At 41.7% G+C, this 21,764-nt stretch overlaps 1 protein-coding gene across 2 annotated transcripts; it reads left to right on the forward strand.

The window, feature by feature from the left end:
• The first annotated feature begins 909 nt into the window (after nucleotides 1–909).
• SOX30 (SRY-box transcription factor 30) lies at nucleotides 910–21,414 on the forward strand. 2 transcript variants are annotated; one of them, XM_075602195.1, is made up of 5 exons: nucleotides 910–2,013; nucleotides 12,882–13,121; nucleotides 15,498–15,665; nucleotides 16,871–17,345; nucleotides 20,989–21,414. In XM_075602195.1, the coding sequence occupies exons 1-5, from the start codon at nucleotides 996–998 to the stop codon at nucleotides 21,359–21,361; spliced, it is 2,274 nt and encodes a 757-aa protein (XP_075458310.1). In that variant the 5' UTR covers nucleotides 910–995; the 3' UTR covers nucleotides 21,362–21,414. The 2 variants fall into 2 exon arrangements, with proteins under 2 accessions (XP_075458310.1, XP_075458311.1); XM_075602196.1 differs by lacking the exon at nucleotides 910–2,013 and adding an exon at nucleotides 6,430–6,533.
• Nucleotides 21,415–21,764: the final 350 nt, after the last annotated feature.

Consider the following 21,764-nt stretch of genomic DNA (forward strand, 5'->3'; position numbering starts at 1 on the left):
CACTCTATGCTTCGTCTCCATGGAGATATGGAAGGACGCTCTGCGTTGTCTCTATGGTTGTGGAGGACGCTTTGTGACGTCACAGCATTGACAATGGAAGTGGGAAGCACGCGGCGCTCTGTTTGCATGACAGCGGGAGGTGGCTGGATATACGGACACACACGCAGACAGTGCACATCATTTCCAGATGAGCCACTGACAGAAAACTGGTTATTATAGCACATTCATGACACGACTCACGCAGCTACACACTTGACAGGCTGCACTAACACAGGACATAGACACAGTGCAGGAGTGACACCCCGTGCACACACCCAGTATGTGTATATGTGTACAAACACTTACCCACACATACACTTACCCACACACAGGCACACATACACACACACACTTACCCCCCCCCCCCCCCCACACACACCGTCACATGCACACTTAGACTCCCCCCCCCCCCCCCCCCACACGCACACACACACGAAACCCCCGATGAACTCACATACGGGTTTAGCTGCACAGCCGCATACACACAGCATCAGCACACATCCTTATCATCCTTAACATGATAACATACTGCACTGCACACCGATTTTCACAGGACGCACAGTGCACGCCAATAATAATAATACCCACATGCTACCCAGGCACAGAACATCCATCCATACACGTGTGTTATACGGTGCGCGTGCGCAAGAGCACGTGCCCACTGATGGCGCGAGCCCGGTTCCCATCTTCTTCCGTCGCCCTGGAGACCGAAACCCCTGGCGTTCCCTGGTTGCCATGGAGCACGCGCTGGAGGCTGGCGAGTCTCGCGACCGCGACCCCTTTCTTCGCATCTTTGGCTTGGAGGACCAATGGGGATGCGAGGGTGGGGGAGGGGGCGGGGTCCTCGGGGGCGTGGCCTGCGCAGGGGGGTTCTATGGACAAATATTTGAATGGTCTCGGGGTTCTGAGAACGTTAACCGGTCGGCCTGCGAGGCTTGGGATCACAATAAAGGGACATGGAGGTCGGGCAATGGGATAGTGGGGTCCAGGAGGGTGGGTCAAGCCCACAATGGGAGCAGCACATGGACAGGACAGGTCAGGTGGATCTCAGGGACACTGGCCAAATGGCACTGATGGGGACCACTGACCATGTAAAGGTTCAGAGTGATAACAAAGGGCGCATCATGACCACTTCTATATCATGGGAGGTGGCTGGGCAGAGTCTTCACCAAACTGCCCACCCGCCTATACCTGCCTCACATGGATCATGGCAGGCTACAGAGTTTGTCAAGGGTTACGGCGACCACAGGGTCTCACCCAGTGGGGTGACATGGGAGACCAGCCAGGGGAACAGTAGTCACCTTGCCCTGAGGACACACAGCACCAAAGGATCATGGGAGGGCACTGACCAGGCGCAGTGTCACAATGGCACTGACCGAAGGACAATCAGTACCCTCAAAGGGGATTGGGAGGTCACCGGTCAGACAGTTCATAGTGACACAGAGCACAGGTCATCTGCCAGTTGCAGAGGATCATGGGAGTGTTCTGAGTCTACTGGTACCCTGAGTCAAGAAGAGAGTGGTGGAAACTTGGCCATGCAAGAGGAGGCTCCTGTGCCCTGCAACAAAAGCATGTATCTGCTACTGAGGGAAGGGGCCATTAAAACAGAAAAAGTGGAAAATGAGATGACAGAAGAAATTCAAAATGATGGACAGATGGACAGAAAGGGCGACATCATTGTCAAGGCCCCTATGACTAATGGGTACCTGCACCACCAGAATAAGGAGGTGCTTTTATCGCAGAATCAGAATGTGTTCAGTACACTTCCTGAAGATATGAGAATCCCTCTGACCCTCCACACGGTCCCTCCGGGGACACATATACAGTTCCAGTCTCTTCCAGCATCTTCAGAAATGATCAGGCTAACCAAGGTTCCCCTGGCACCTATCTCCATAAAGATGCAGTCCCTTATGGAGCCATCAGTAAAAATAGAGACTAAGGATGTTCCTCTCACTGTGCTCCCCTCAGAGTCAGGTATGTGGCAGCGTTAAGCAGATCCTGGTTTAAGACAGCTTTCTGTAAATTTGGGCATGTTACTCAATCGCCCAGTGACTAGGGTACCAAAATAATACCACATACACCCTCTAAAGGGCAGAACTTGTAGCTAAAAAATTGCAAACAGGGTACCGCAGAACTATGTACCATTTAGCAAGCTGTCTGTCACCCTGTTGAAAGAGCAGACTGAGTCGGCTATTACACTGGTGCAGAATTGACAGATTAGTACAGTAATCGTCTGGAGAAATATAGAAACTGACAACAGATAAGATCAGTTTGGTCCACCAAGTATGATATGGCTACAATATCTATATTCTATACATGTAATTACAATTGGATCCTCCTACTCTATGTAATTACAATTGTCTTTACTTCCATTTAAACCTATGCGTTAGCCCTGTCGATAGATCTGAGATCTTTTTTTCAGTCCCTGAAATCCTACCACTACTCTGTGCATCTGACCTCCTATTTATCGTCTTTGTTGGTTCTCATTATCAGCAGTTTCCAACCATCGTCTGCCTGGGGAGCATTAAAGCAGTGGCCTGTACTGCAAGTTTTGTTTTGGTGTTATTTTTTTTATATTAGCTGAACCAGTGGGTCCCTCTGAGACGTTTCAGCGACCCCTCGACCTCCAGGTCCCCCAGTTGCCAAGATGTAACTAGTCTCTCCACCTGAAAGAATACTTGCCATGGGGACACAATATGGTTGCATAGCTCTGGCGGGGAATAGAAAGCTGCAATTTCATCAGGAGTTCACGTTGCAGTTTTCTATTGATGACCACTCGGCCATATTTGGTGTTTTTTGGTCACACAAACTGCAAGTAAAGTCTCGGGACCTCCAGATTTAAGTATATATAACAAAAAAAGGAAGACCCTGCCAGAGTGAAAGTGAACAATGGATAGTGGCATGTTTAATAGGTTAAATAGCGCTGATTAACAAGTTCTAAAAACATGAGTCAAGTACAGTATAAGTATTTGTTAAATATATTTTTCAACTTGTAGCATTTCTATGGCAAACTGAAGCTTTGGAGGGTTTTACAATCTGTATCTAATGTCTTTTTGTAATAAGTCAGTCTGTCAGTACTTCAAGCCACATATAAATGGTTCTTTTTGTTTTTTTGCTTGTTTGCAAAGTAATTCTGATGCAAGTGATGTGGGTACCATGTGGTAACACCTGACAAAGGGCCTTCGAAAAATGTTGTGCTACCTGTATCTTTCTGATACATAAGCACAACAAAATGCTGAAGCTGAAGTAACTATAGTGACAATGTGTGACGGTCACACAGACTTTTTAAATTATTATGATGCCATCATTAGTCAAACATAAACATGAGATAATAAATATATATATACGAACAAGTGACACAGCTTAGTGAAACAGTCTCTTTAAGGGTGAAAATATAGGTAATAGACAGCACGCGATATGAAAATATGAAAAAATAGTGGTAACTAAAAGGATAAGTAGCTGGTGCACAGGAACAAGAAGGAACCCTAATCCCTCCACTAAAACCGAATAAAAAAGAAGGGAAATTCCCAGCACTCATAAATGGAGAATAAGAATAATGGGAATAACACAAATTAATTTTAATGTGGTTGTGATGGTAGGGGGTAACCAGGCTCTCAAATAAATCTTAAGCCCATTTTGGTTACCCCTGATCCGTTTATAAGGGTCCCAGAGAGTCAGCTCTTGGACCCAGTAACAATGTAGCACTGTATTATATTGTAATAAAAGTTTTTTCTGTGTTTTTCCCTTTCTGGGCATGCAATCAAGCAAGGATTGCTAGGGTATGAGTTTCAAAGTGAGGTTTGCGGAGGAACCATTGTCAGAATGTGCCTAGGAGGTTGGGGTCCGGAGTTGTCAGTTCCCCTATAAATGTACCCGGGAATCATGCCTGAATCTTGGATACATGTAGGCACATTGTCCCGTCAATACTTCCCCTTGAAAACGCAAGCGCGGCTCACCACTAGGGTACCCTGCTTTAGCATAGCCCAGAAAGGTGAATGAGGCACAGGGATGAAAAGGTATCCCTGTAACTGAGGGAATCCCTGTCACGGATGCTCACTACAACCTGGACTAGACCATGGGGCTGAGGTGGGGAAGTATATAACCACCGCCCTAAACCACGGGGACTGGTCCGGATAGCAGGGTCAAGGAGGTGTAGCCGGGTCAGGGTAGGAGAGTGTAGGTAGGTGAGGGTACTTGCCATTGTCCGAGGTTAGAGAGTGTAGAATCATAGTCTGTTAGCCGAGGTCATGGGATGGAGAAAGTAGAATCGTCGTAGTCGGTTAGCCGAGGTCGTGGGAGCGAGAGAGCAGAAATCCGATAACAAGCCGTAGTCCAGGGATATAGGAGAGACGGGTCAGGCACAGGCAGGGTCACAACAGAGATCAAGACGGAACAGAGACAGGTACTCAGACTGCAATGAGCACGGTGCATAAACAACGGTCTATGCTCAGCAACAAGACAGAGGAGTGGGTGAACATAAATAGGGAGATGAACCAATGACCAGGAGGCAAGGGGGAGTGGACAAGCAGAAGGTAGAAAGGGGATAGGAGGAAGTTACCTCAGATCCAGGGGTTAAGCAGCTGAGGGCTTTTTGCCTTATCTGTAATGGGTGTTTTTCACACTGGACTTTAGACTTGTGTTTCCCTGATGTTGCCAGTTTGCTCCTTGGAACTTGTCTGACCACTTTCACTTGTGGAGTCAGTTACCATTGCCTCAGTAGGGCGCTCTGGGGGGCCAACAGGAAGACGTGACATCATTCGGTTTGGCTTCCTATTGGCCCATGTGACGTAGGAGTTTGAAACTTTAAACCCTAGCTAGCTCAGCCTGGGTCAACTACCGGCACTCCTTATGGAAGTAAGTATCTCTGGAAGCAGGTTGGTCCCCGGAGCTGAAACTAATGAGGTTCAGGTCCGGAGACCCCCTGCTTCAAACCTGTGTTAAAAATGTAAAAACAGCTTTGATTGCTCCTTTAACATAGGTAGGAAGCAGGGGCTCTCCAGAACTGAACCACGTTAATTTCAGCTCTGGAGATCTGGTTCCCGAGATACTTAGCACAGAAGGTGCCACTGCTTCCTCCACTCCATGGGAAACAAAATGGAAGTTGAAACCTGCGTGATTCGGGCCTATAGGAAGCATCAACATCATCTATTGCAGCTTCCTATTGGCCCACGTGACGCAAGGGATTTAAATACCATGAAGTACCGACAGCAAGTATCTTGTGAATACAACTCTTTTACCTTTCACATAGACATAAGATTCAATCTGATCAAAGTCTTGACATCCTATATGACAATATGCTTATTTTCCCCCCTGATTAATTTCATAGTATACCAGTGAGATGATTTTATTGATGATTTGAATAAACATCTTGTAGTATTTGTTACCCCAGACTATGCCTGGTGTAATTTACAGCGTCAGTAACTGCTAGATATAAAATGACATATTCTAGCCTTGAGAAGGCTAGATATGATGTTGACTGTGATACGTCTGATTAAAAGTGTCTAGAACAGTCACAGCGGCCTATTCTAGTAGCTCCGAAGTTGTCAGTGCCAAACTGTGGGCTTTAGCATGTTCAGAAGTAGCAGAATGAAATGTGAGAAAAAACCCTATTCTCTATAGTAAATCGCTTCTTCTTAACCGCTTCTATAAAAAGTGACAAACCATATGGTGTAATAGCCAAACCGCCCAGTTTGTAGTTGCTTTAGAAGCAGAATGACCTGAGGTGGTGCTAACTCCATCCCCGGTCTGATTTATGGGTTTTGCTCTCAGCCAAATCTATATTTCAGGCTCTGGATCTAACTCGCAATACCAATCTCACTACCCTTGAGATTGCGTGAAAAAAAATTGAGTTTTTAGAAGTGGTTTGCGTAATGAAGCTGGAAGAATTGCAGTTTATGTGAGTTGGAGGCTTTTTTGACCTAATAAATTAACCTGAAATATGACTACTTTTTAGTTATAAACCAGGGCACCCGGAGTAAATAGATTTATTTGGGGGTCGGGGGAGGGAGCTCTTATATAGTAGAAATATGGTGTGTTTGTTTGTTCTTCATTGTGGATTCGGTGCCCAAATATTATTTTCTGTATTACATGTAAAATGCAGAGTGTTTATATAATCTGACTGGTGCAAGAGGTGTGTTTAGCATTCTTCATCTGTTGGAATAGAGTGCAATATATTGTAAGTGTGGACCTGTTTTATACATGCTTCTCTGTTGTAACATACGGCCTCCTTCCCCAGAGCCTGGAGTTGGAAACACTGCCCTCACCCTAACAATCTCTTTATCAGTAGAACAACTGACTCAGCTATGGCAGGTGGGAAACATGATAAGCCCCGTGGTGTCCCCAGATACGCAGAGAAGGGGCTGGGTGGGAGCATTCACAATTATTAGGACAGCTTTTGGGTATTCTCAGAAGGCTGCAGGTTTCCTTTCAATGTGCTACTCCACTCTCATTCAAAGCTACAACCACATAAAGTAATTGGATGGGACTACTTGATGGTAAGAGAACAATGCATTTTGTTTGTAGGGACAGTACAAAGGTGGTCACTGAACAGACACCACAATACTACTGGGTCATCGAGTTAAAGTGCAATCGAGTGCAATCCCACATAGTCGGACGGTTGAATTTCTTAGGGGCTTCTAAAAGGGAAAGTGTTTGTAATTCAAGTGTTTTCTTTACTGGTATCCACCCTGTCCTTATCAGAGAGACAATAAAGTTTAGGAGAAGTATACGGGGGACTCTGGCTGTAGATTGTAAGCTCCTCAGGGCAGAGACATTCCCATTATGTGTTATATTATGTCATGTGTATTACTGCTGTGAAGCGCTATGTATCTGGATGGCACTATATAAATAAAGATATATATACATATAGTACATACATACATACATACAAGCACTTGTGAAGTCACAGTGACATCACACAAAAGGAAGTAAGCCAGAAAAAATCAGACCCCTCCCAAGTATAACTTAAAAAAATTAATACAAAAATACAGATTTGGGTCAAAAAGGTCAAAGATAGAACAAAAAGCAGTATGTAAATATTGCTTTGATCCTTTACTACATGACATTCCCCAAATGTATCACAAGATTGTAAAAGCAGATGTATGGGTCTCTAATACGAAGCCCCGCTCCCATGGATTTATCATGAAATCACTAATAACACATAACATAGCTCTGCCCTGGAATCCTGTGAAAGGGGATGTCTGTAGGTTCCCTAATTGTAGATCAATGCATTTGAGATAATATTATATACACTGTGAAATGTATGAATGTGCTGCATGATGAAACCAAGGTTGTAGGGTCATGGTCAATTACCACTAATAAGATGGTGGTTAAAGGTCCTTGATACAAAGATTTCGGTGTGAAAGGAGAATATGTTTGTGCACGTATTAGGAGAATTATGGCGATGAGTGGAATCCTGTTAAAATCTTAAAATATTCTCATATAAAACTCCACATTTCCGTTGCTGGATTTGAATCATTTGCATTTCTATAAATCCCTAGAAATGTAGATGTGCAAAAAGCAAATGTTAACTTTAAATGTAAAGGTTTCAATTACCCATATGAGCCCCCTTAAACATGTCACTGAAAATAGTTCACTTCAGTCCTAGGAGTGAGTGTCTGTTTTAAATGGAGTGATTAAATAGCACACTTTCAGTTGTGTTTTTGTTGGAGCTGTAACGTGACCACAAATGTTGTTAGTATTTTCTTCCCAAAATGTACATTATTATTTTCATACCGTTATGTTGCCAATATTGCACCAATATCATTTTGGGCAGTCAGCTGTTTTGTGTTGAACTCCTGCCTCCAAATTAAGATAGAGAAGTCGATCCATAGTTAATGCAAGGCAAGATATATATATATATATATATATATATATATATATATATATATATATATATATATATATATATATATATATATATATATATATATATATATATGAAAAAGAAAAGAGAAAAAGCGCCCATCCTTGTGTAAAATCAGATGAACATTTTAATAAATCATGGACAAGACAAATGCACACTTACAATTTGTCTGATTAAAATAAGCATTTTATGGGACCTGCCCATGCACCAATCGAAGACTCCACAGTCACCTCCGCTCTGCAATCTCACGATCAGTTCGAGACCCAGTGGTTGAGAACGCCGTTTTCTCCAAGGTGTATAGATTATCATCCGTCAGGAGCTTCTCAGCAGCGTGCGTCCGCCATTACTCCCACGCATGTGGTACTGGATACCGGAAGGACTTTCCTTGTGGTTACTGTGTCTCTCTCTGGTGTCGAAGGCAGGTCAGCCACCGTAGTTGCAATGCAAACCGTCCCTACGCGTTTCTTCCGCGGAAGAAACGCGTAGGGACGGTTTGCATTGCAACTACGGTGGCTGACCTGCCTTCGACACCAGAGAGAGACACAGTAACCACAAGGAAAGTCCTTCCGGTATCCAGTACCACATGCGTGGGAGTAATGGCGGACGCACGCTGCTGAGAAGCTCCTGACGGATGATAATCTATACACCTTGGAGAAAACGGCGTTCTCAACCACTGGGTCTCGAACTGATCGTGAGATTGCAGAGCGGAGGTGACTGTGGAGTCTTCGATTGGTGCATGGGCAGGTCCCATAAAATGCTTATTTTAATCAGACAAATTGTAAGTGTGCATTTGTCTTGTCCATGATTTATTAAAATGTTCATCTGATTTTACACAAGGATCGGGCGCTTTTTCTCTTTTCTTTTTCTAATAGGCACTATGGGAACTTGGTGAGCCCAAGAAGAAGCAGCCTGGACCTTTGTTTTATTCATTCATGGACTTCATTTGGACTTAAGTATCATTTTTTATAGTATAATTTTTTGTATTTTTATGCTTTTTTATATGTTCAACAGACCATTTCATTTTTTCATATTTTTTGCACATTTTTTACAATTAGATTTTGTTTGATTCATGTTGCTATAATATATTTTATTCCAATTGTTATAGGTAGGCACTAGTTGGTTCATGTAAACATCATACTCAATTTTGATATTTGGTGCAACATTTTGGCACACGTCACCAGGGGGGCAGCAATTTGGGTGTGTTGAAAAAGGAGCGCTGTTTTTAAACTGTTCCTTTAAATTGTCATCCCCATATATATATATATATATATGTATATATATATATATATATATATATATATATATATATATATATATATATATATATATATATACAGTATATATATATATATATATATATATATATATATATATATATATATATATATATATATATATATTTATATATATATACTTCAGAAGATTAGTTTGTTTGTCCGGCTATACAAATCCACATGCTTAATCCTAGAGCCACCAAACTTGGCATGCTATCTAATAGGATCAAAAGGAAGACTGTAGGTGGCTTTGTTTTATATTTCACCCATAGTTTCGTATATCATACTGTATATATATATATATATATATATATATATATATATATATATAAGACTTGGGTATGTTTCTGTAGAAAGGTTCAGCTGTGCAAGATGTCTGCAACTCATTATGATGTCACCAGTATGATGTCACATGCCAGATATATAGTCTACCAGGTACAACGTCCTGTGTGACTGACTTGCTTAGAGAAATTGTGGATGGCGGATAGGAGGCGGGAGAGGAGACGGGCGCCCCAGGACAGTGAGGAAGAAGGAGAGGGTGGTTGTAATAGGGAGGGTGGGAGGGGGGGGAAGCCAAGAGCAGGGTCCAGACAGATTTGGGGTGGTATGTAGGGGTCACACAGTTGTTGTGTTGCCAGAACTTCAAGAATTACCTTGAACTCCCTACTTCGGACCCCCGCTCCCCTGTGCTATGCCAGGTAATTTCGCTAATGTATATATACAGCTTTTTGAGTCAGTGAGTAACTCACGTATCATTAAGTAGTGCTCTTTCAGTATAAATTATAAGTTGAGAGAGTAAAAAGCTGAATATCCTATTTTTGTGGAAATAGTACACCAGTCTCCATTAAATTAAAAATCAAATCGCATTTGGTTATTCCAAACAGACACTGTTGGAGTTGGACGCAGGAAATTAAGGAGATTCTGTACCATTTAATTTTGGAGCAGTATACGTGATTGAGTTCTGGCATCTAGGGATGCTGAAAAAGCATTTGACTTAATTAGATGCTGTCATTTATCCAATGTCCTCGGATGTTTAGAATTAGACCCAGATTTATTAACCGGTGCTAAGTCATATAACATCCTGTATGGGCCTTAAAATGTGCTACGGCTTAGATCCGTTTATTACATCCTTACACTTTCTCATCCTGGAAAAAGATAATGAAAAAGCTATACAGCAGCAGTTTATGTTAGTGCTGTGTCTCTGTAAAGCTGTTCTGTATACATGACAAAGCTGTATGTGTATCTCTCAGCAGTAGATGTTTGCTAGCTGGTCCTGTTTTGTTTTATTTTGTTTATATTTTCAGATATTTATATGATATGTCTTATAAATGTAAATTAACCTAAAATGATTTTGCCTGTAAAGATCATATGCCACTCCACTCCCCCAAAAATCAAATCAAAGATTCTAGCCCATCTTTATTAGGCGGGGCTTCACTTAAACGGTCCATGAGGTGTTTTCTGGAGCTATATCGGGTTTTAGGCCATAACACTGTCCCATTGCTATTTCTAGAATTAGGAGTTGATATAGAGTTAGGCACTACATAGTCGTTAGCAGATTGTGTTAAAATATGATAGTGAGGTCTTAGATTAGCGGCATTGGCTACTCGTAATTTTAATGTCTTTCACAATCAAATGTAATGTGTGCAACCAGATTGGCGATAAGTGAATCACAAATGAGCTGGACATTTATGCAATGGAACCATCTTTGGTTTCAGCACATGGCTTTATGCCTAGCGGAGGCACTTGGGTTGTATGGTGCAGTACATAGCTCCCATAACATGTGGAAAGTGAGCTAACTGGTAACATTTGGTGTCAGTAATAGCTTGTTGATCCTGAGCAAATTTGATGGATCTTTTAATTCTAGAGAGCAATGCCCTCAATGCCCGCTACAAAATGTAGTTACAAGCAGGTTGGGACATGACCACAGAAACAGCTGCTATATACCCTGGAATTACCCTCTAACATAAAAATGCAATATTGCCAGAGTTTGGTAATTGGAGGGAAGATTTAGGCTCTAGATCATCCAAAATAAGCTCCAACATATCCACGATATTGTGAGGTGTTAGGCGGTACCTCTGGAATAATAATAATAATAATAGCATGTTTTTGTATAGCGCTGCTAGTTATACGTAGTGCTTTACAGAGACATTTTGCAGGCACAGGTCCCTGCCCCGTGGAGCTTACAATCTATGTTTTTGGTGCCTGAGGCACAGGGAGATAAAGTGACTTGCCCAAGGTCACAAGGAGCCGACACCAGGAATTGAACCAGGCTCCCCCTGCTTCAAACTCTCAGTGCCACTTAGTGTCTTTTACTCACTGAGCCACTCCCTCTCCTAGGAATACCTTATCATGCCAAATACAATAACACTGACCCTATAAATTATTTCCCTTCTTGTCCGGGGCCTTGGTATATTATCAGGAATAGCAAGTATTGCCAGGTAGTGTCTGTGCATCAATAGAGAGGTAATTTACAGCCATGGCTCCAGAAGATGGATTCCACAGATGGTGGGTTCTTATAGTGTAGTCTGATTAGCACCTGGTCTTAAATTAAGAACAGCCCTCAATTGGGCGTTAATACAAGACAGGTGCTATTAACTAGTCTACCTCCATGTTGAGCTCATTGAAATAAATTAGGACTAGACGCTTCTGCTCCACCTGTCGAGTCGTTATATTAACGACTCCCATGCAAACTATCTTTTGGGCCTACAGTATATTTGCCCAACTGTAAATTGGGATCTTATATTTGCGAGATGTAGACCGGCGATTTGCACCCATGCAATAAATTTGCGCTACAGCTCTACTGTCGTTAGCCAAGTCAACCCTTATGGGTCATATTAATTATGTGTCGCTAAGCCTTAAGACACCTTATTCACTCAGTGGGCCATAATGTGCCTTACAACTTGTTCCATATGCTGTGAGTAGGGTTCAATTGACAGCATATTTACAGCATTGACGAATTTACAAATTGACGAATTTACTGCATATTAAATAGGGACGTGTGAGTGATCTATTAAACAATAAACGAGACCATAAGGAGGGATCTTTATCAAAGTCTCCAATCTGTGAAAAAACAGCACCAAATATATTAATAATATTAAAGTGGTAGGGTTTCTATAAAATAGTAAATCTATTTATTGTTTTTATTTGGCTTATGACATATTGCGTATGCTATATTGTATGTACCAATGGAAAATAGGGCAATTAAAGTATGATGTTGATAGTCATCTTAGAAACATTACAATAAGGCTCTTCAGTTGTTATCAATGTGATGAGTTTATACTTACAGTTTTCTAGATACTTCACTCAGTGTTTAAAGGTGCTGGTATAGAGAGAATCTTATGATCAGAACTGTAAACACATTTTCTGTTATTTTGAAGCATTTATAGTGATCAGTGGGTTACATGAAATGATCGCATGGTTTAGTAGAGTGGTTTTGAACCTTTTCAAAACTGCGGGACAATTGAAAAATGTATTGTGACTTCACAGAACCACTGCCTACTTATACTATCCACATAAAGTATCACTGCTACTTTAGGTCTTTAAAATAAACAAACATCTTCCTATATTAATTACAATGTATACCATTGCATTTTAACAGTTAATAACAATATTGAACCACAGAAACATTTAGTACTATGATTTTGGCTTCTATGGAAGAGGATTTGTATACCTGAAACAGAGTTTCCTTCTTTTTTCTCTCTTAGGAATGCCCGATACCCCTTTCAGTAAGGACAGACATGGCCATGTCAAGCGTCCTATGAATGCTTTTATGGTCTGGGCAAGAATTCACCGTCCAGCACTAGCTAAAGCCAATCCTGCAGCCAACAATGCGGAAATCAGCGTGCAGCTAGGTCTAGAGTGGAATAAACTGAGTGAAGAGCAAAAGAAACCATATTATGATGAAGCCCAAAAGATCAAAGAGAAACACAGGGAAGAATTCCCAAGTATGTGCTACAGGCTTTCAGTGGCTACAATTATTATTTTGGGATGTCATTTATGATAATGGCTACATCAGAGAGGTGGAACTGCCCTGAATTTCATTACTAATTGAAACCTTTGCTGTTGACGGGAAGCTGAAGTCACAAAGATTATTACTATGTTTCCACATCCACCTCTCTAATACGACCTAAATCATAAGTGGCCTCACATATCAAAGGTCTTTGGCTGATGAGAAAAAAATGATATCTCAATTATTTATTTTAGATTGAATTTTGCCGGGTTTCTATAAATTACATCTACATCTTAACACTTCAAGGCTAGCAATGTACAGTATAGCTCACCTGTAAATTTAGCATGTAATGTTGCAGTGTTTCTATAGTATACATCTACAATTCTACATCCTAACACTTTGAGGGCAAAAAAAAAAAATCGTATTTGTAAAGCAGCAGGGAAATTTAACACCAGCAACTAATTAGTAAATATATTACAGTGCTGCAAATGTTTGCTTTGATACATTTCATAGAGATAAATATAAGCATTTGAACATAAGGACATTTTTTCTCTCTCTATACTCCCTCTTATTGTCCAATCATAAACAGAGCTGCTGCATTATGACCAATAATAATTATATACATTGAGAGGACGAGGCAGGAGTTTCCCACTGATTGAGCTAATTCACAAAGCCAGAGTCGCACTTCCACATGTATTGTCTTCTTAACTGACCTAGGATTTAAGTGTGCAAGCAATACCAGTCAAGAATGTTACATATATTTATGACTCAGTTTATTCTGGTAAATAATTGCAAGAAGAGGGATACCTCCGATGCGCACTTTCATCAAAATGGTAATGTTAGAAAATAAACAAAAAAAGAACAAAATAGTGTAATACTGTTTTATAAGGAGAATATATGTAGAACTTATAGTATTATACTCACATTTTGTGAGTGTGATACAGGCCTTTCGGTTGTTATGAAGTAACCAACTTATTGGATGTAATGCGTAGTCTAGAATAAATGTAATGTGTGGCTAGAATAAATTTCTTTTCTTGAAAATCCGTAGTGCCCTGGATCCTCCCATTTGTTCAAGGAAAAGGAGAGGACACAGGAAAGGTGAAATAAACTTTATATAAATCAAAAATTAAAAAGTAGCAAACACTTACAGTTAAGCAAACTGGCTTTATCAGTAAGACCCCCAGGGTCAGATGATTGAAGGGTCAATCCAGGAGACCTCTATCTCTCAGTGCTCCCCGTGATGGCCATACACAAGGAGGCACCTAGAACAGGGGTATACAAATGTCCAGGTAGAGATCCCTTTATTCCTCTGGTCCAGTGTGGCCCAACGCGTTTCATCACATCCGACTTCATCAAGGGGCTTTGTCAAGTCGATGAAGTCGGATGTGACGAAACGTGTTGGGCCACACTATTAAGATTGAGCAAGTGCCTGCTGGACCAGAGGAAAAGAGGGATCTACCTGGACATTTGTATACCCCTGTTCTAGGTGCCTCCTTGTGTATGGCCATCACGGGGGTGCACTGAGAGATAGAGGTCTCCTGGACTGACCCTTCTATCACCTGACCCTGTGGGTCTTACTGATAAAGCCAGCTTGCTTAACTGTAAGTGTTTGCTACTTTTTAATTTTTGATTTATATAAAGTTTATTTCACCTTTCCTGTGTCCTCTCCTTTTCCTTGCCAGGAGCATCCTGTCGTCTAGGAGACTACGCATTACATCCAATAAGTTGGTTACTTCATAACAACCGAAAGGCCTGTATCACACTCACAAAATGTGAGTATAATACTATAAGTTCTACATATATTTTCCTTATAAAACAATATTACACTATTTTGTTCTTTTTTTGTTTCTTTTCTTCCATTACCATTTTGATGAGAGTGCGCATCGGAGGTATCCCTCTTTTGGCAACTATAACAGTGGACTTGAATCGAACCCACACACTCCTGCAGCACCCATCATAGGACTATATATTCATCTTCGGACCATTCAACATTAAGTATGTTCTGTGTTTATTTACAGTATCTTTGCGCTCATTTTGTTCTCATTTACACCATTCTGGTAAATAAGTTCCAAAAACTAGACAGACCACCTTACAGGTGAAGAGGATTAATATAAATGAACCCCGTGTCTGCCAGAGGGTCCCACAGTGCATAGCTTTTGCTGAGAATAGGTTAGAGATTGCTGTGCCCTTGTCTGCTACCCTTCTGGCATCGAAGGGGTCAGTCAGTATTTGGATTAACAATAAATGAAAGCAACTCCACTCTTTTCCCCTTTAATTTTGATGCAGTTTGTACGCATGTCTCCATATCTGTAGTGTGCTAGTGTTTGGCTCCGTATGTTTCTTCTTACCCCTAGCTTGGTGTTCTGTGCAGGTTGGGTGTACCAGCCGCGGCCTGGGAAGAGGAAACCTTTCCAACCCAGCGTTTCCAGTGATTATTCTAGTTCTTCCCGTAACATGACCACCACAAACCAAGCGCCCATGTACTCATACAGCTCTCCAGCTTATTCTGTGATGATCCCCTCGCTTAGTCACACTGTCGGTGAGTTGACCTCAGGTTAAACGTGCAGGGATAAAGGGCAGGCAGCGTTCTGTATTGGGATGTTGGCAAGTTTTCTTGTGTATGCATAGAAGTATGTGTGTTTGTGTAAACTTTGAGGGTTATATACTTGGTTAGTATGATTCAGACATGTCAACTCTCACTAATTTTCCTTGAGTCTTAGTGATTTGGAGTCAGTCTCACTGAGTTTGTACCATCTACAGTCACATAGATTTCAATGGGGTATTTAAAATAGCACTTCTTAGCTCAAAATCCCAAAATCTCACTGATTTGGGTCCTCGGAGGTTGACGTCTTTGATTTCTGTGTATATCAATGTATGTGCGTTTATGTACATATCTGTGTATGTTCATATTTGTATACTTGTGTTTGTGTGTGTCTGTAACTGCCTATTGGGTTATGTACCGAAATATACTTGTATATGTGTTTGTGTTTGTGTATCCTTACATATATATATATATATATATATATATATATATATATATATATTAATATAATCAAAAAATAAATAGATGATACCGTTCTGTGGCTAACGAAATGCTTTTATTTGTGCGAGCTTTCGAGATACACTGATCTCTTCTTCCGGCGATGTTACAATGAATGAAGCAAGCAAAAGCTATACTATAAACAGTGTCTATTGGAATGTTATCTGTGCTGGTCCTTCCCCCGGTGTGGATGTGTTTTATGGCTGGAGGTGTCAAAAGGTTCCTGAAAGCAAGTGATGAAAGAGTGTGCATGTGTATTAGTGTGAATAAAAATGAATGGAGAGCCCACAGTATATAAAGTGCTTTACAAAAGGTGTGTGTGGAGTGGGAGTGGATATAAATGGTGTGGGTGGGTGTGGAAATGTGAGAGTTAGTAGCATAACTAAAAGTGTGTGTGGATACTATGTGGTCCCTATATATTAATATATATATATGTACTTGTGAGATTGTACCTGTGTTTGTCACCATCTGTATGCATCTTTGTATCAGTGTATTTGTGTCTGCATATCACTGTATCCTTATTTGTGTACCTAAGTGGTTAATAAAGGTTGATTTGTACATCGCAAGCCTAGTTTAGACTACAGGTAGGGATATATTTGTAGCAGACAAGGAAGGGGCAAATACAACTTGCTTACTATAACTGGGTATAGGTTATGTCATCTTATAATGATTATGACCTCACAAATAGTTTCTTGTTTTGGAAGGTGATGAAGCTCCTCCGCTGCAGGTTGCACCACCCTCTATTCAGCGTCCGACTCCCATCACAGTGTTGCAGACCAGCATTGGAAATCATGCACAGATGGCATTACAGTCCCCTCCACTAGCTTTCCACCCATCGGCCTCAGACATGCATCACACTCTGTCTGTTCCCAGTTCAGGGCATATGCGCTCCATTGAACGACCTCCGGCTGTGTCTATGGAGAGCAGCGTCCGCTCCATGAGTAACGAGAGCTCAGTGCATTCCAGATACTCCATGCCTGACCTTCATCTATCCAAAGAGTATGGCAGCTTGCCCACCTGTAGCAGATCAGCACCCATGCCCCCACCCCCCACTCTTCAACACCCACATGTTTACCAACCTCCTCCCCACCTGGGACACACTGGTCTCTTTGGAGCGCCCCCGCGCTTTTCTTTCCACCATCCTTACTTTCTGCCGGGACCTCACTACTTTCCATCCAGGTACCCAGTTTTTATTACTGTGCATGATGTATGTGTTCCATGTACTTGTGTAACATGTTCTCTATCAAACTAATTTTCTAATTCAATTGCTTACACAACGGCAATTAAATGAACAACAACCCGGCAAGTAAAATGACAAGCGCTGCTTAGTAAATCACGCTGTATGTGTGTTGGGGAGCAATACGTTGTAAACGTAACTGAGTCGGTATAAATTATGATTTGGACCAGTTGAAAGACACTGGTCTATAGTGCCATGAGGAAGTAGGCCACAAGGATCAGAGAGAGTGGTTCTGGGAGGAGGAAAGCAACATAATGAATGTAGGCATAATTACCCTCATTTTCTCCATGGAGACTTCATCTTGTAACCAGGACATTCATTGAAAATATGTCTATTCAAAGAATTTAAACTACTTTACCTTAAAGTGTTTTAAAAAAGGTTTTGTAGGACGTACAGCAATATTGCATTAACTGCATATTTAATTAAATAATATGAGTTAGAATAAAGTTACAGCTTTTTAGTGTTTGCATGGAGCATCATCTAATAATCTAACACAGCAGTGCACAAACTGGGGGTGCTACATTTTCGGGGGGGGGGGGGCGATGTTATAGAGATCCCGTGCTCTCCCCCCAGGCATTTAAATTAAATGCCGGGGGACCGCGCAAAGCCTGTATATTAAACTTCCCTTCCTGCGACGCGTCATCCTGGTAACCCGGCGTCAAAGGATGCCGCGGGGTCATGTGATGTCACATAAACATGGCGACGTGACGTCACATGACCCCGCGCGTCATTTGACGCGGGGTCGAGCAGAGGAGGCACAAGGCGTCAAGGAGAGCAGGCAGGGGTGCGCACAGGGAAAAATTTGTGCACCCCTGATCTAACACACAAAAAGGTTCCCAGCACACTGAAGTATGGAGATCTAGACAAGTGGCATAAGCCAAAAAAATATCTATCTTTGAAAAAAACAAATGCTACAGGATATTCTGTACTTAGGACAACAAAATGCAATGAACGATCTGTACTGACCCTGTCAAAAACATGAAATGTACATAGGTAATGCAGGAACAAGTGTATATACAAAATGACAAATAAAATGTGTGACGGGGAGGGGGGGGGGAAGAAGGGCAAAAAGGGTGGGACGGGAAAAACCGGGAAGAAAATATGTCAGAGGGTGAGCTAATTCTGATTTACACTGGAATAGGTAAATGAGACACCTTATCAACTATACTGGCAAAGGTTTATAGTCCCAGTGACCATAAAAACTGACCAATAAAGGGACTGTAATACCAAAAGGGGTAACCACTTATCACAAAAAGAATAGCATAGTGGATTAAACAGGAAAACTATCACAGTCACTACTAAAGAGATTATGATCCCTTATGGGGTAACCAAGCATGTAAAAATAGACAGGCAAAAAGGCAGGTTAGGCAGGCTTAGGCAGTCCTCAAACTACAATACGTGTCCTTAAAAGAGTGCCAGCGGTCTGGAAGGGGTGATGCCTCTTAGGGAGGAGTGTGTGGTTTGTTGAAGGGAAGTAGCATAGACCATCTGGGTCTGTGGGAACGGGCCTGAAGAAGGGGCCCACGCCCCGAAACGTTGCCCCCTCATCTTGCTTCACACCTCATTTCCCTTTATGTTTTTCCTTCCCCATTTTTCCCTTCTCCCCGTTCCCCCCCCTCCCCCTCTCCCACACACATTTTATTTGTAATTTTGTATATACACTTGTTCCTGCATTATCTATGCATATTTCATGTTTTTGACAGGGTCAGTACAGATCGTTCATTGCACTTTGTTGTCTTCAATACAGCATATCCTGTAGCATTTTTTTCAAATATAGATATTTTTTAGCTTCTACCACTTGTCTAGATCTCCATACTTCAGTTTGCTGGGAACCTTTTTGTGTGTTTGATTAATTTGTTTGGAGGGGTTAGGGTCCCTCTGTTTCCTTGCACCTACTTCACACAGGAAAAACGGGGAAGGAAAAACAACAAGGGAAATGTGGTGTGCAGCACCTGAGAGGGCAATGTTTTGGGGTGTGGGCCCCTTCTTCAGACCCGTTCCCACAGACCCAGCTGGTCTATGGTACGTACCTTCAACCAACCACACACTCCTCCCTAAGAAAGAATAAAATGGTATAATACACAGTAATAAGTGTAGAATCAGGCACGTCAAAATGTAAACAATGCACAGTGGAACTGAATATGTCAGAGGGTGAGCTAACTCTGATTTACACTGGAATAGGTAAATGAAACACCTTATCAACTGTACTGGCAAAGGTTTATAGTCCCAGTGACCATAAAAACTGACCAATAAAGGAACTGCAATCCCAAAAGGAGTAACCACACAAAAGAATAGCATAGTGGATTAAACAGAAAAACTATCACAGTCACTAATAAAGATATTATGATCCCTTAAGGGGTAACCAAGCATGTAAAAATAGACAGGCAAAAAGACAGGTTAGGCAGGCTCAGGTAATGAGTCCTCAAGCTACAATACGTGTCCTTTAAAGAGTGCCAGCAGTCTGGAAGGGGTGATGCCTCTTAGGGAGGAGTGTGGGGTTTGTTGAAGGGAATTACCATAGACCAGCTGGGTCTGTGGGAACGGGTCTGAAGAAGGGGCCCACACCCCAAAACGTTGCCCCCCTCAGGTGCTGCACACCTCATTTCCCTTGTTGTTTTTCCTTCCCGGTTTTCCCCGTCCCACCCTTTTTCCCCTTCTCCCCCCCCCTCTCCCCCTCACACATTTTATTCGTCATTTTGTATATACACTTGTTCCTGCATTATCTATGCACATTTCATGTTTTTGACAGGGTAAGTACAGATCGTTCATTACACCTTGTTATCCTCACTTCAGCATATCCTGTAGCATTTGTTTTTTTCAAATATAGATATTTTTTGGCTTATACCACTTGTCTAGATCTCCATACTTCAGTGTGCTGGGAACCTTTTGTGTGTTTGATTCATTTATTAGGAGGGGTTAGGATCCCTCTGTTTCCTTGCACCTACTTCACACTTTTTCGTCCAACATATTACTACTTGAGTGCTGCCTATACCTTGTACTTTTTATATCATTTAATAATCTACACACAGAGAATCCTCTACTAATAACACTTAAAATAAGTCTCTGACTTGAAGAGCTTACAATTTAAGTGTTAAATACCTGAGGCATATGACAATAAATAGAAGTTCCAGATCTGGATATTTCTATTCACAGTATAATATATAAATGTAGAAACCCTTAGAATAATGTACCACAGTGGATCCCAACCAAAGGTCTTCAGACCAGCACTGGTACAGAGATAGTTTTGTTCTATTTAAGAATATTTAGGCTGGTTTCATGTACATCGAGCCCAGACTGTGTTTCAACGGGGGTTCTGCAGGTTTCTGTTTGGTTGGATGTGGGTAGGTACTATTTTTGTGCCTATTGTTGTGTTTTGGGGGTCTCTGAGTTCTGTATGAGAATTGGACAGTTTTGAATGCTAAAATGTATGATGTCACCAAAGCTCTTCATCCTTACAACTATCACTTTACGAATGTAGAGTTTTCTAAATGATGTCTGCTGCTTTTTGGTATCTGCAATGTAAATTCTGTAGATGAATGATCCACTTCTCATTGACTAACAGTATTCCTTTCACATTCCACACAGCACCTGTCCCTACAGCCGTCCTCCTTTTGGCTATGGAGACTTTTCTGCCACAATGCCGGAGTGTCTGGGCTATTACGAGGATCGTTATCAGAAACATGAGGCTATGTTCTGCGCTCTGAACAGGGATTACCCTTTTCGCGAGTATAGTGAGGCGCGTGCACACAGTGAGAACTCACTCAGCTGTGAGAGCATGGAGGGGAGCTCCTCGTACTATCATGGCGCAGATGAATACTTCCCAGCAGTGACGCAGGTAGACATAGGAGAACTGGAGAACAACTTCAGCGCTCCAGCCACACAACCCTCACACATTCAGCAGGTCAATGTGACTGACAGTGATGACGAGGATGAAGCCAAAGTGCTGAGAGACTTGTAGATTTCAGGACCAAAGTATTATATATTCACTAAATAAACCCAACTAGAAACCGGTTCACTTGTTTGCTTTCGGGAGACTCCAGACTGACACTTTTTGTTTACGTATGTATATATATATTTATAGAGTGCCACCCAGGTACATAGTGCTTCACAGCAGTAATACACGGGACATAATAATATAACACATAATGGGAATAAGCGCTTCAGATATGAAAGTAACAATAGGAAAGGGAGTCCCTGCCCGAAGAGCTAACAATCTAGGTGGTACCTAGGGAGAACTTACAGAGACAGTATCAGGGTGTTATGGTAAGTGCGTCTGCAAGGGGTCACGGTTAGTGCATCCGAAATGTATATATCAGTCAGTGGAGCTGCCCATATGCTTCTTTCAAGAGGTGTGTTTTTAG

The sequence above is a fragment of the Ascaphus truei genome, chromosome 5 (assembly GCF_040206685.1).
Source record: "Ascaphus truei isolate aAscTru1 chromosome 5, aAscTru1.hap1, whole genome shotgun sequence".
NCBI lineage: Eukaryota > Metazoa > Chordata > Amphibia > Anura > Ascaphidae > Ascaphus > Ascaphus truei.